A 15,599-nucleotide genomic window follows, 5' to 3' on the forward strand; every position below is an offset into this window, starting at 1 on the left:
AGCCGTTGAGTGGTTTCACCCAGAGAAATGACAGGATCCAATTTACACATCAGAAAGATCTTGATCATGGCCGGGATAACTCCTCAGCTCATCCTAATGTGACTTGTGGTCACTAGATAGTAAATGTCCCCCAAAGCTAAGCATCCCCAGCTGGCGTGTGGGAGGGGGCCGCCTTTCAGAAAAGCAAGACAAAGCAGCAAATGACAGGATGTGTTGACAGAGCATCAGACGGGCACAAGGCTGTTGGCAGATGGAAAATTGTCCCAGAGAACGCCTCAACAGGGTCGTGGCTTATTGTTAATGTCGAGCCATTAGGAAAACACAATTATGTGCTTCACTGATATTGTAAGACATAATCTGAGACAGCGCAAACATTTAGTGCTTCATCCAAAAAAGAGGTAAGACAACTAACAGAAGAGTCACTGGAGGAGAAGCTTGCATTGCACAGGTGGGTGGCCAAGCCCTCCAGGTTGTTTGTTTGTTTGTTTCTCCTTGTCTCGTGTCTCTCATTCAAAGACAAAGTTTGGCTCTTAGGCATCCATAGACAGATTTGGAAAGGGAATTCAAATTAACCTATCCCGGGTGCTTAAGCAGACCTTATTATCTCATTTAATTTCATAAGTGGGAATTTAATCCCATCCCAAAATGGTAATCCCATTTTGTAGATGAGGAAACTGAGGCTCTGAGATTCTAAGTAGCTTTCCAAATGCCCTCGTTTCCCTCTTGAGCTTTATCTCTTGACACTCTCAACCCCTTCTACGCCTTTGTAAATGTTGTTCTTTCTATCTGGAATACTTTTCTCAACGTTCTTCACCTGGCCAATTCACCTTCAAGCATAGACCGGGTGTCCCCCCTCCTCTGGGAAGCCTTCCCTGACCACCTCAGCCTGGCCTGGTAATCCCACACCCATTTGGAATTGCTTATCTTTGTCTATCTCTCTAATAAGACTGTGCCTCCTCAAGGGTTAAGGACCAGGTCTTAATCACCTGTTACTGCCTCGCATCTACCATAAAGCCCTGCAGACAGCAGTCAGTGAATGTTCTTTGCATGGCTGAATGAATGAATGCACTCTTAATAAGTTGCAAAGCCAGGATTTGATCCCAAGCCAATTTGACTCCACAGGATATCTCTTGGCCAGAGTTTATGTCTGTGTCTTATATAGATCAATCAGAAAACATAAACAAGCATGGAATATATCATAACCATACTGAGGACTTCATTCATGGCTCCAAAAGAGATGCCGAAAAGCACCACTTCTCTGGGGAAAACAGGATGATGTATGTGGGGTAGAGGGTTAAGCAAATCCTTTTCCCTTCTGCAAGAGAATTTCACCTTTGTTAATTGTCTAGCATAACTCCCTGGAAACCTGATTAAAGTAGGATGTTAACTATGTTACTAGGCAACTCTGCTTATGGTAAAAATGACCCCTGACTGGTAAACTGTACCTGGACTGGAAGTAACTATAAATAAATTATAAATATCTGATAAAGAAACCAAACTTTAGATTTTCCTGAGTGCAGTGACTCTTATAACTGACATGCCCCCTTGCAAGAAACCCTCGAACTAAAGGCTATGGAATTGCTACAACAGATATGGGTCATTTGAGGAATAAGGCTTGTGAGCAGGGTGACTTCCAAACCTACCCGTTGTGGGTCTCATTCCCTTGCACCTAAACTAAAACCCAGGGGGTGGGGAGGCAGGTAACAGAGGAGCTGGTGGCTACCTCCATGGACTAAGGCAGAGACTGTGGCTAGAACTACTCCTGCAGAAGAGGAACAGATCCTATGCTCTGCTGGCAGGTGGCTCCTTCAAGGAGACAGGAACCAAGTGTCGCCCATGAGTGTCTTGTGAGTCTGAATGTTTAATTGAACCTCATCAAGTCCCTGTGGGATATACAACCAGAAATAAGGGAACTGATACGGAGAGAAAAGAAACCGTCCCAACCAAAACCACCACTACACCTATTCTGAACGGGAAAGCTCCTGAGACTCAGCCATTTATAAAAGACAAAAAAAAACCTGGGATGGAGCCTATGTTCGCTGTCCTACAGAGGGCCCAGATGACCTGAATGGTACTAGGCAGCAGGAATGAGGGAGGTCATGTAAATCATGGAGGCCTCACCACAAACCTGAGATGGAAGTGTGGTTATGTGAGAACACAGGAGATCAGAGAAGTTAAGTGACAGGTACAAAGTCACACAGCTCTTAAGCGGAAGGAGAGGAAGCCAGGCACTTCCGCTGAACTCAAAGGCACATTTGAATCCACTGATTTTGCAAAACAATTAACTTACAGCTCAGGTGAATGAATAGAATAGAAAAAAGCATGGGGGTTGGGGTGAAGGGACCTCCTTAAATAATGTAGATACCACCCACTAGGCACTCAGTAAATATCTGCAAAATAAATGAGCAACGAAAGGCCCAGCGTCCATATTCCACATTATCAAGTTCAGTTCAAGTCAAAACACAGCAAAATGGAACAATAAAATTTATGCATGAGATTGACCCTGGGTTATACTACTGAGTTGGATTCATTTCCAACAAGTTTCTAAATCATTTCTGCAAATGAGGCCCAACTTCGAGATAAGCACGTTTTAATTAGCTGTAATATGAAGGCATTCTATTACCAAGGGATGTTTGAAGTTGAAAACCAAGACAGAGGCCCAGCTGGGAATCCCCTGGCCCCTAGAAGAGCCAAGGTGTCAACAGTAAAACCAAGGGGCAAGCTGATCCACTCTTCCATCCCTGCAGAGGGCAGGAGCTCCACCCGGCACCATGGAAGCTGCAGGAGAGAGGAGGAGAGAGAACACACTCTGAACTCCAGCTCTGCCAACCAGCTCCTCTGCTGCCTTGTGTAACGTGATCTACTTGGATCTCAGTTTTGTCACCTACAAATGGGGACACACGTGCCTGGCATAGTTAGGAGGCTTAATGAGATGGTACGAGAATGAGCCTGAGATGGGGAAATGCTCAGCAAATAAATCTGCACTTATTTCTACCCTACTTTCCTTCATAAAATAGCACAAAACTTAAGAAATAAAAATCAGTGAGAGGGAAATTTTTGTTCAAGATGGCAGAAGGAGCACACACTTTCTGCCTCTTTTCTAAATAATACTAGAATAGAAAAAAAAAGATATACACACATATAACACATATATTCATAATTCTTATATACACACATTAATATTCATAATTCAGACAGATAGATGGATTAAAGTGGAGTGACTCCAAAGAGCTCCCAAAAGAACACAAGAAAGGGCTGGGGATCAGAAACACCAAGAGTGCCAGGCAGTAAGAAGTCAGACTGACAATGAAAGCCTATCAGCTCCGAGGCACCAGCACACCAACACAGTCCTTTGGGAAAACTATTATCCTAACTGAACCCCAGAAAATCCCCGAAGAGAAGCAGCAGGGACTGGAAGCCCTAGGACAGGGATGTACCTGGACCTTTGTGTCAGCTTAACAGACCTCACAAAAGCTGACTGTAGGATCTGCCTCCAGCCAGGGAGGAGAATTCCAATTAAATGAGAGATCTGCCTCAGGGAATCCCCACTGTGGGTAGGCATGAGGCAGGAGAAACAAAGTGTACCAGTACCCGTGGGTAACTGCTGGTCTACATGGGAAACAGATGCCCCCAACCTCAAGTGAACTTGTCCCATGTGCTAATAGAAGTCCCCAGCTTCAAGTATCCACACACAAACCACATCCAGGGCACCTAAAATCAACTTCACATTGCTTACCCACAAAACTATGGATTTCACAGGCATTGAGGAAACTTACAACTACAGAGCAGATCAGTCTAGACCTCTGTTTACAAGTAAATGTCCATCAAGAATCACCAGACATGTGTAGAAAATATCAGCATAAAAAGAGGCCTAAGGTGAAGAGAACTAACCACCAAGAAAACAGAGTTAATGCAGGAAACAGAAGATAACTTAAAAAAAACAACTGTATTATAATCTTCAAAAAGACTCAAGATATTCACATATCCATTTTATAAAAGGAATGGGATACTCTGATACAAGATCAATCAAGAAATAATACAAAATTCTGTGAATGAAAAAGTGATTACAGAATAGAGACAATAAACTTATTAGAAGTAAACTGAAGAGTAGTGATGACTAGAAGTACCTCCACCCAATACCCTCAGGGGTTAGCCCTAGGGAGTAGGGCAGGGAAGGCAGTGGGGAGAGGGGATGAGAACGAGCAGGACCCCCATGTTTTCCTTTATATTCTACCATATTTCTGTGTATCTTACAAAGAACAAAAACAAATTAAAAAAAAAAAAAGGTGGGACTCAAGATCAAGTGGGAAAATGACAGAAAAGCAAAATGAAATTGGGAGTTAATAAGCAAAAGATGTGTGTGATATCTATCCTATGTTATAGCTACAGATGATCTGCTCATTTACCTCTGAGCTTCCTGGGAGCTCAGAGAAGGTGAAGACAATGGGGATAGGACAGCCATGGACACGGGCTGACACTGAGGCAGGGGCCAGGTGAAGAGCCTCTTATTGAAGCTGTGACAGGACTCCAGCCCAAGGAGAAAGCCACTGTCCCCTGCCCAGAGCTGACTCCCTGAGGCATGGCCCAGAAGTTTCTCAGAAATCAGGGTGGAGTCCTCCCCACCACACAGGAAAGTACGTGACATCTCAGTAATAGAATCTCTTTGGGCCCTAGAAAATCCCATTAATTATAATTTTTCTTCACTCAGACCTAAGAAGCAATTATCCTACAGTTCTCACTCACATCATGAGATAAGGAAGAATCTTCAGCAAGTGACTCAAAGTCTCTCTAAATCATCAACATGCTGGCCCTTGATTTCCTGGGAACCAAGAGAAGGATGAGTTTTCTCCCTATGTTGCATCTCCCTGAAACAGGCACTATAGTGCTCCCCTTTCTATGCATTCATGCCCAGCTGATGGGGATGTCCCAGCTGTAGCCCCCACTGGGAACCTCTCTGCTATACGGAGCCACCTGGGCCAAGGAGATGCCCTGCAGCTAATGACTGCATGTTGCAAGAACCAAAGACACAGGTAGCCCTCCTTGCCCCAGTTTGAGACAATGCTACAAAGCCACTCCAGATTAGTGACCATGCTCCAGACCAGCTTCTCCCTCCATACAATCATGCTTCCCTTACTTCCTTACAGGTACACTTCCTGGGAACTTCCCCCCAAAAAAACTTTCCACAGGCAACCCTCCATCTCAGAGTCTGTTTCCAAGAAGCCCAGTGTAAGACTCTCCAAGGTGAAGGAGACTCTCCCCGTAACTACAGAGGGCCTAAAGAAGGCAGGGGTCTCTGGGATACCTGACTGTGTCTGAGCCAAGGCCACATGGCCCAGTCCAACAATAAGTTCCCAGCAACATCAGCATCACTTGTTATTAGCGCTGCACATTTTCAGCCTCTCCCCAAACCTCCTGAGTCAGAACTTCTGAGAGCAGCACCTAGCAATCTGTGTTTCAACTGCCCTCTGTCCAGGTGATTCTATTGCACTAAAGTTTGAGAAGCAGGGCCTCTATGACTACTGGGTGAAATGAAACACAAGTCATTAAACTTTTCCATCAGCAGAAGACCAAGGGACAGCTGCTGATAACAGCCTGATTCAGCAACATGAAGCATTCCATACTCTGCTCCACACCTCTGGCTCCAAGGCACTCCTTTACTTAAAACCCAACCAGCTGGGATGTGACACCCTTTATGACAATCTCTGCTGGTGTCTCAGCTCCCCTGTAGGCAGGCCTCCCTGCCTTAGGCTACAGTATCCCCAAATCACCCTCCAGGCCCCCTTGCAATAATTGCTCTCCCCTCTGCCCAGGACACTGTTCCAAGAATTCTACATGCCCCCCACATAGCCCGCCTGGCATATCCTGTAAGACTCTGCTGTGTGAGGCCTTCCCACAGCCCTGCCACATCCAGACAATTATATATTTAATTATGACTCTGCATTTTAAGCCATGTTACAGACCCACACAGCCTTTCATCTAGCAAATAAAAGTTTCCCGTTGAGTGGCTGAGCCTTCAAGACATGGCTGCATCCCCTGGCACACAGTAGGCACACAATAAAAACCTGCTAAACATCTGAGAAGCCCAGCAGTAAATGGGTAATTACATAGTGAAAAACCACAGTCTTGTTGCTCACTCTAGCAGGACCAGAAGTTTGTTGTTATACAGTGGCAAGTTTAAGCATCAGGATAATTGATCAAAATTTATTATCCTGTGTTATACAGCATGTTTTCACTAAGAGATAAAATTACAATTTACCACGACTCATTAAGTTAATAATTATTTACCATATGTGTTTATTGCTGCTCCCAAACCACACTGAAAAATCACTATGCAGGTTTTTGGTCCATGTAAATAGGATGACTGCCAACCACGTGGGCACAGAATTTACTGACAGGGAGACACAGGACTAAAATACTGAACAGAAAGCACAAGCTCTAAAGCTCTGTCACTCTCATCCCCATCACTTTCTAGTTTACCTGTGTCACATTTTCCAGGCCAATGGTTCTCAAACAGGGGCACTTCTGCTCCTCAGGAGACACTTAGCAAAGTGTGAGGATATATTTGGCTATCACGACTACGGAGGAGAGGCTGCTGGCAGTGGAAGCCAGGGATGCTACTACACATCCTATAACGCGCAGGACAGCCCCCCAAACAAGGAATTATCAGGTCCGAAGTGTCAACAGTGCCGAGGCTGGGAAACACCGTTCTAGATCAAAGGGAACTTCCATGTCTGTTTTTTTAATCTGAGCTTCATAGCAACAGTATGAGGAAGGCATTACTGCCCCCTTGTACAGAAGATAAAACTGAGACCTGCAGCAGTTAAATAATGTGCATGAGGTCACCAGCCCACTCCAGAGAATGGTGAGGCTGTAATTAACCAGTCTTCTCTGCCCGATGAATCCAGCTCTGCTCCCACACAGATTCAAAAAGGAAACAGAACCCAAGGAAATGCGCAGCGCCTTGTCAATTCATTATGCTGAGCAGTCCAGTCAGAGACGGCTTCAAACCAGATGCAGGAAAAATCAGATCCAGAGACCCAGGTATGGAAACACCTGATGTTAGGAAGACCCTTCCCCTGCAGCAGCTGGGATTGGTCAGTCCTCTAGCATCTAGTGCTGAAACAGGTTCCTCCAGCATTTTAACTTTCAACTGTGCAGCTCTTTATGAATAGAAATGAAAGCATTTCCTGCTGGGGCCACATGCTATATATGCATGATCTCCAACCTCAAGGCAACCCCATAGGGGAAATGTTGCTGTGCCCATTTTGTAGATGAGGAGACTGAAGCACAGGGAAATAACTGGCCTATGCTGATGATGGTGAAGGCAGCATTCAAACCCAGTTCCTCTGGGTTCCAGAACTTACACTGCCTTCATATGTTGAGACTAGTTCTAGGAAATCAGAAGCAAGATAGCTGACCCTATGGAATCACAAGGGGCCGGCAGTCCTTAAAGGGGATTCTTGGGACAGGGGTGAAGTGTGGGGCCCTGTCCTGTATGCATAGTCTCAACTGCTCTTCAGGCTTACTGACTGCCCTCTGTGCTGGGCTCTGTCCTCCAGGCCTACTTGGGTAAGCTCTTCTAGGAATGACCAGTCAGCCAAAAGAGTCTTGGCCCCTGCCCTGCCCTGGATTTGATGGCTCACTAAATCTTATAAGAGCCAAACAGATGCTAAGTGCCTCAAGCTACAGGGGACAACTGGTGAGCCCTGAATTTATTCATTCATTCAGTCAGTCAGTCTGTCAGTCAGCAAATATTTATTGGGCACCTATGTGCCAGGCCGGCTCTAGGAATACAAAAGTGAAAATAGACACAGTGGTTCCTGCCCTCTGAAGCTTATGAGGGCCCATCTCCTCAAAAATCATCGTTCTCATCCTTCTTAGGTATACCACACTCTACAGTCACAAAGGCCATACCCAGCCTTCATTCATTATATCTCCACACCACAGCTCTCCTTCTCACTAGACCGATGTTTGCTGATTTGCTTGCCCTTTGCCAAGAGGGGAACAGAGGCCCAGAGAAGGGCACTGTTATGCTCAAGGTCACCCAGGAGACTGGAGGCAGCAGTGCCAAGCCTGGGCTGTGGCTCCTGACATTCATAAGGTACAGGAGTTTTGGTGTAAGGACCCTTCGAGACAGACTAGGGGAGGGGCTACAGAAAACACATTTAGGTGAAAAGTAGAAGAGCTTCCTAACAGCCTCCAGAGTCCCCGGGACCAGCCATCTCAGCTCAGAGCTCACCTGGCTCACAGCCACCTGTGCCCCTGCACAGAGAAGCAGTGGGACCTCATCCACCAGAAACACAGAGCAGGACTAATAAACCTCAAGTACAGGTGAGGCGGAGACAGCAACCCCACTTCGTGGATCTTCATCCCAAGGAGACTCCAGTGATTCACTAGCAGAGCTTGTGTTTATCCCCATCAAGATATAAGATGCTGTGCCCGGGGCTGTGTGGGTGGGAAGTTGCATCACTCACCCACCAGCACATACTTCCTGAGTAGTTATGGGTCAGGCACGGTGCCAGGTGCTGGGAGCCCCACAGAAACCTGTACACAAACAACCAAACCACTGCTACATGAAGTGTGGTCGCTGGACCGCCCGGCACATCACCCTGGAGTTCATTAGATGTGCAATTCTCACAAAAAGGCTTATGTAAAAATGTTCACAGAGGCTTTATTTACCACAGCCCAACCAGGAAACAAAGCCAAACGTCCATTGGCAGGTAAACAGATAAACCAACTGAGCCATAGGCATACAATGTAATATTTCTTAGCAATAAAACACAACTCTGGATATACACAACACAGATGAATCTTGACACTATGTCAAGAAGCTAAAGGAAACCAGATGCAAAACTGTACATGCTGCCCATGAAATTCTAGAACTTAAACATACTTAGTACACTTAAACTGAACTTAAATAAAGTGCTGATAACAGAAATCAGATAAGTCATTTCCTATAAAGGTGGGAATGAAGAATGTAGGCTGGAAAGGAACATAAGGGAACTTTCTGGGGCATGGAAAATGGGCTATATGGGGATTGGGATCATGGTTACATGGGTGTTTACATTTGTCAAAACTCTTGGAACTGTACACTTAAAATTTGCATTTAATTTTATGTCAATCATATCTCAGTAAAAAAAAAAAAAATGAGCTATAAGTCATGTACCCTGGGTCACAAAGCCACAACTAGAGATTTGAACCCAGGTTTGCCCAATTCCAATGGCCTGTTTACACGAGTCTGCCATAGCTGAGTGGGAAGCCCTAAGCAGTGCCCTCAGCCAGGTAAAGTGCCTTGCCAAAATCAGAATGAAGGCACCTCACAGATACCCTAGGAGGAAGTCACAACGCACTCCCCACCCCTAAACCACGGCAGAGACTTGAGGGCCACAGAAGTGTCAAGCTGGGAGTCAAGAAACTTGGGCTCAGGCCTCAACTCTGCTCTTCACATGCTATGTAACCTGTGAGTACATTACTCTGTGACTCAGCTGCCCCTTCTGTGAAGCAGGGGAGAAGGAGAGGATCAGTGGGGCCACAGATCCTGGGAGCCACAGGGCCACAGGCCCCTATACTCACCAGGCACTGTTATTACATGAAATGAGTAATGTGCCCGCCTCATGTCTGGTAAGCTATTTTTCAAATGCATGCTAATATTACTGTGATTAATAAAATAACATCTATTTCAAAGCAAAAATGAAACCATAGCAGCTTTTGCCATTATGTATTTTCTCAAACAAAAGATACCAAAAGAACAGCCACTGCTCATGACTTTGGTTTAAAGTGGCTGGAATCTCTGTGTAGAGGATCACTAAGGGGACAGTCACCAAGGGAACAGTCGCCAAGGGCCCTTCCAGGTCATCTGTCCCATGGTTATCAAGCATCACTTGGGCAAAAGCTTGCCCTTGTGTTTCGCAGGCCCAGCTCCCCGTGGAGGCAAGCCTCCTATGTGGACTGCCAGGGCCAAGCCCCCAGTGTGCAGGCTGTGTCCTAGCTCTGCAGCCCAATTCACAGGCTCCAAGTGTGGTCATGGCTGTGCCTTGGGCCTTAGTTTCCCCTCCAGTTCTGATAGTGATCAGCTGTACGAAGGGCGCCTGGGCAGTGCCTCACCATCAGGTCTCGGCCACAATGTGCTCCACCTCCAAACCACCGGCACTAAAGGTAACTGCCCACTTGACATCTGCTACCAACAGGCATCTGACCCACCCGAGCTGAGCCAAGTGACTTCCCCGGCCTCATCCTGACACAAGCCTGAAGCCTGAGAAGCAGGGCTCACATCCAAGTACAAGGTCAGACCTTTCTCTCACCTATCTTAGTGGCCCAGCTGCCACCCTCCTTCATCTGAACATGCGCTTAGCTCTGGTCCAGGGGTCCTAGGTCACAGACTTTAGAAACCAGAATCACCCGGCTTCTCATTCCCTGAGCGGTTCTCTCCCTGGCCGGGTTTCACACTGGTTCTTCGTGCTGAGTCAGAGCTTTGTGGAGTTATCCGAATAAAGCTGGGGCCTCAACTAAGTGCCAAAAGGCCCCCCCTCAGAGGTCCCCCCAAAGGCCCACATATGGGACCACCCCACTCTGGAGGGATTTACAGAAACACCACCCCAGAAAGGAGCACTCCAGGCTAACGGTCATCCACCCATCCAGACTTTGAGGCACAAATCCTGCATCTCCTGAGCACACCCTGAAACCACGGACTGGAACCTTGCCAACTTGATATTCAAAAAAGTAACAAAGCCACGGGCAGAAGACAGACCAACTGCCCCCTCATCCAACGGTGTTCTTCTCCCTCAAGACTCCACTTGCTACTTGTAATCAATTTTCCCTCCATCCGACTGGAAATAGCCCCAGAACAGGCCTTCTCTTAAAGACACCATCCCCCTCTCCCGCTTCTAACTTTGCCAGTCACCGGACAGAAGATAATCACACCCACCTCCCGGGAGACCTCACTTCTCCCCCACCTCGTCCCCACGCCGCCCAGGTCCTGGCGGCCCAGGACCCCACTCCCCCACCCTGGGCGAACTGCGGAGGGCTTTGCCCTGCGACCCTAGAAACCGCTCCCCAGCGCCCGAGGACGCTCTCTGCGAGGCCCAGCCCACAGACCCCGCGGTCCGCGCGGGGCCGCCCCCTTCCCGCAGCACCCACACAGCAAGGGGCTCGGTCAGGAGCTCCGGAGGTGTAGGCGGAGGCCGAGACCCCGGGAGGGCCGCCCAGCCGACCACCGACGCGCACTCACCACGCAGCGCCGCGGGGCCCGTGCGTCTGCGGCAGGGCCGCGGGGAGACCCACGCGCGCCGTTCAATCCGGGCTCCGAGTGACGAAAAGCCGCTCCCGGCTCCGGCCCCGGACCAAAGCGCCGACCGCCGGACGCACCCACCGTCGGGCCTGCTAACTAAGTTTGAAAGTTCCCTCCCCGGCGAGGCGAGAGACGCGGACGGCGCCGCCGCACCTCAGCGTCCCGGGCCGGCCTCCGCCTGGGCAGCGGGGGTCGCACGCCCCTGGTTCGGGGAACCGGGCACGCGAGCTTCCATCCGGAGGACGCGCCAGGACAGCACAGAGGGGACCCGGCCGCGGGCTGGGGCGGCCCTCTCGGAAAAGGCCGGGGGTGGGGGCGGCTGGCCGTCACCGCAGGCCCCAGCCTGGGGGCGGGGGGCGGGGGGGGGGTGGTGAGGACTCCCGCTCACCGTCCCCGGGAAGCGACAGGCCTCGATTGGCCACTGTCAACTCGGAATCCCAGGCCCCGCCGGGCGAGTGACGGCCAATTAGTGAACGGCCAATTAGTGCGTCTGGGCGCCGGGAAGTTGAAGCCCCGACGCGCGAGTTGGTGACATGGGTGAGGGCTGGGGCGGCGCGGAGGCCGGGTGTGACCGCGTGTGGCTGTGTGGTTCTCGGGTTCACCGTGCATGGGTGGCTGTGCGTGACAGTGCGCGCCCGTGTGAGTCGTGGGGAGTGTGAGCGTGTGACTGTCGGAGCAACTTCTTTGTGTGCCTGTCCCCAGTTGTGGCTGGGTGTGACAGGCGACCGGGGGCATGAATCGGCGTGTGTGGCATCGTGCTGTGTGGATGGGTGACTTGTGTGTGTCTATGTGACAGCGTGCGTGGGCGAGTGACTACATGTCATTGTGTATCAATGACTGTCAGGGTGACTTGCGCGGGACGGCAAGACAGCGTGCAAGTAGGTGCAGGGCTGTCTGTGTGTGCGACAGTAGGTCCCCGTGTGTCAGCCTGGGAATGAGCGTGAGGCTGTCAGGGGGCCGTGGGAGGGCGTGTCACTGTGTCATCGTGTGAGTGGCCGTCGAGGTGACTCCTGCCGGTGAACGGAATAACTCGGGGCCGGAGGGTAACGGCGAACGTATCGGTGTGACCGGCATGTGCCCGTCGGCGGGGCGGATGCGTGCGGGTCCCCCGCGCGCTGGCACCGCCGGCACCTCCCCCCGTGGGTCTCCGACAGTGCCCGGTCCCGAGCCGCCAGGTGTCTCCTGCCCCGCGCTCCAGCCCGGGACGCTCCGGCCGCGGCGCGGGGTCCGAAGGCGCGGGCAGGCCGCGCCCGCCTCGGCGCCCACCCCCGGCCCCCGCCTACCTTGCCGCAGTGGTAATAGTCCAGGTGCGCCAGGCCGGCCGGCTCGGCCCCAGGCCGCGCGCCCACCGCGGGCGCCGAGGGGTACAGGCGGACGTCCATGGCGGGCGCGGCGGCGGCGGCGGCGGCTCCCGCGGGCAGTGCCTGGGCGGGCGGCGGGTGGGAGCCAGTGTGCGAGCGGGTGTGCGAGCGCGGGGGGCGGGCCGGGGGCGGGGCCCGGCGGAGCGCCCCGCCCCCGCCCCGCCCGCGCGCGCTATTGTTCCGGCCTCGGGCGCCGCGGAGGGCCGGGGGCCCGGGCCCAGGGGAGGGGGGCCCCCTCCTTCGGGCCGGGCCGCCGCGGGGTCCCCCGCCTGGCCCTGCACCCCTGGGTGTCCGGGAGGGCTGCGCGCCTGTCCAGACGGCCCTTTCCCGTCCCGCCTTCCGCCACCAAGGGCGAGGGGAGGGAGAAGCCCGGTTGACACCCCTCCCCAGAAGTGGGACACTGCCCACCCTAAATAATTAGGGCGTGGGGGCGGGGGAGGAAGGCGGTGACAGGAACACTTTCGAAGATGGGTGCTGCCTTGCCCGGGGGACCAGGCCCAGCGCCTGCAACTGATCTTAGGATGGCTTCCCTCCTTGTCCCACTGATCCTGAGTCACTGCCATTGGCGGTCTGGGAGTTGCTGCTGTTAAACTCTCACTTTACCTATGAGGAAACTGAGGCAAGGACGGTGACTTCAGTAACGGAGCTCCAAGTGTGTGGGCCCACGGCCCCCAGAGGATCCAGGTCTGAGACAACTGGGAGAAGGCAGAGGACCCTGACCCGTTTAATGATAGTAGAGGGAGGGCCACAGAGATGGCCTGGAAACTGAAGTCCTGAGGAGGGGTCCAGAATTTACCCCTCCACCCCTACCCCAGGGTCTCCTGAGAACAGAAATGGGATGGCTCCCATGGTGGAACAGAAAGGTGAGTGAAGCAGGCTCCTCTCCCACAGAAGAAAAGCTCCCTAACTCTTCACATCACAGGCAGCTGGCCTGTTGCTCCTCCCCTTCTCAACCAAGAATCGTCTACACTGGCAGTCTCTACTCCCTCACTTCTAACGACTGGTGCACCTCTACCGACTGGTGCACTGGTTCCTGGCTCTGACACACTGGGATGCCGGGAGCCAGAAGCGGGTCACAATGACATTGTTGGATGGCAGCTGGACATTTGATGCTATTTGGAGAAAAGGGAGTGAGCCTGTTGCCTGCTCAGGAGACAACTTAGAACAGAGCTCCCAACAGCTTATTGACCAACAGCTTTGTTGGTCCTGACCATGAGCTGTGACTACTATTTGTAACCACAAAGATCCACTAATACAAGACTGGTGTGGGAAACAGGGTTTCACTAAAGGTCTGGGAACAACAGAGGGAAATTACTGCTCAGAAAGGAAAAAATTCCAAATAAATTTCAGCAGTCATTGTTTCTAGAAATGCACTGCCATATCTCATCAGAAGGAATTTCCCATTGACCCCTCTACTTTTTTTTTTTTTTCCCCCATCTGGACATCCAACCGACCCAGCCCTCTTTATTGAAAAGATCACCTTTCCTCCCACTTCTCTACAGTGTTAATTTTGTTGTAAATCAAGTCGTCCATATGTGTATGTATTGTTTCTGAATTCTCGAGTCTGTTCCATCAGCCTATTTTTCTCTTCCCGTGCCATTATCACACTGTCTGAATTTCTGTAGCTTTATAATAAGTGCCCCATAGAATAAGTCTACACACTCTTATCTTCAGGACTGCCTTGGCTATTCCTGACATTTGCACTTCCACAGACATTTTAAAATCAGCCAGTCTGTTTACACACACACACACACACACACACACACACACACAGAGTCCTGCTGGGATTTTGATTACTATGTTGCTATCACATTGAATCTTTAGATCAATTTGAAAATCAACATTTTTAGTATTAAGTCTTGCTATCCATAAACATGGTATGTCCCTTCATTTGTTTAGTTTTCTTTTTAAGTTCTCTCAGCATTGTTTTGTAGTTTGTTTGGTTTTTTTTTTTTTTTTGTAGTTTTCTATGTAAAGATCTTGCACATCTTTTATTAGATTTAGTTCTGAGTGTTTTATACTTTTGATGCTATTTTATAAATGGTTTCTTTATATAGCTTTTTATTTTTCTGTTTGTTGCAAGTACAATGTGGCAATTTTAAGACAAGTCAACAAATTCCCTCACTCTTCCCATGGAGTGGGGGTCTAATAACTTTCCCCTATAAAAAGGATGGGCTTAGTGAATGGTTTTTAACAAATAGAATATGGCAGAAATGACACATGGCTTCTGAGTCTAGGTCATGAAAGTTGATAAAACTTGTGCCTGTCTCCCTCTCTTGGGTTATTTGTTTTTGGAACCCTCAGCCACTAGGCAAGAAGTCCCAGGCTGTTGTGCTTTAAAGAAGCCTGAAGTACAATCAAAAAGAATGAAATCTTGCCATTTGCAACTGCATGGATGGAACTGGAGGGTATTATGATGAGTGAAATTAGTCAGTCAGAGAAAGACAAAAATCATATGACTTCACTCATATGAGGACTTTAAGAGAACAAAACAGATGAACATAAGGGAAGGGAAACAAAATAACATAAAAACAGGGAGGGGGACAAAACAGAAGAGACTCATAAATATGGAGAACAAACAGGGTTCCTGGAGGAGTGGTGGGAGGGGGGATGGGCTAAATGGGTAAGGGGCACTAAGGAATCTACTCCTGAAATCACTGTTGCACCATATGCTAATTAATTTGGATGTAAGTTTAAAAAAAATAAAAAATAAAATTAAAATAAATAATTTTTTTAAAAAATAAAGAAGCCTGAAGTAACTGACACAGAGAATCCATACGCAGCAACCCTGAGACTAAAAAGGAGAGTAAGATGGCTTGCCAGTCTCCAGTTGGATCATCCCCCTGTGGTTCCAGTTCTAGCCACTGTTTGGCTACAGCCATATGAAAAACTCTGGACCATCCAGCTGAGCCCTTCCCAAATCCTAAATGTACAGAAACTATTAGAGATTA

At 49.6% G+C, this 15,599-nt stretch overlaps 1 protein-coding gene across 3 annotated transcripts in view; it reads right to left on the minus strand.

The window, feature by feature from the left end:
* TOX2 (TOX high mobility group box family member 2) overlaps positions 1 to 12,705 on the minus strand; it is a 136,444-nt gene extending 123,739 nt beyond the window's left edge. For 2 of the 3 annotated variants that reach the window (XM_043602328.1, XM_043602327.1), the window contains exon 1: positions 12,571 to 12,705. In XM_043602328.1, the coding sequence (XP_043458263.1) occupies positions 12,571 to 12,669 (99 nt within the window). In that variant the 5' untranslated portion in view covers positions 12,670 to 12,705. Of the gene's footprint in view, positions 1 to 11,227; positions 11,375 to 12,570 lie in introns of those variants that run through there. The other variant, XM_043602329.1, reaches the window with a different exon arrangement.
* Positions 12,706 to 15,599: the final 2,894 nt, after the last annotated feature.

Source organism: Prionailurus bengalensis, chromosome A3 (genome assembly GCF_016509475.1).
Source record: "Prionailurus bengalensis isolate Pbe53 chromosome A3, Fcat_Pben_1.1_paternal_pri, whole genome shotgun sequence".
NCBI lineage: Eukaryota > Metazoa > Chordata > Mammalia > Carnivora > Felidae > Prionailurus > Prionailurus bengalensis.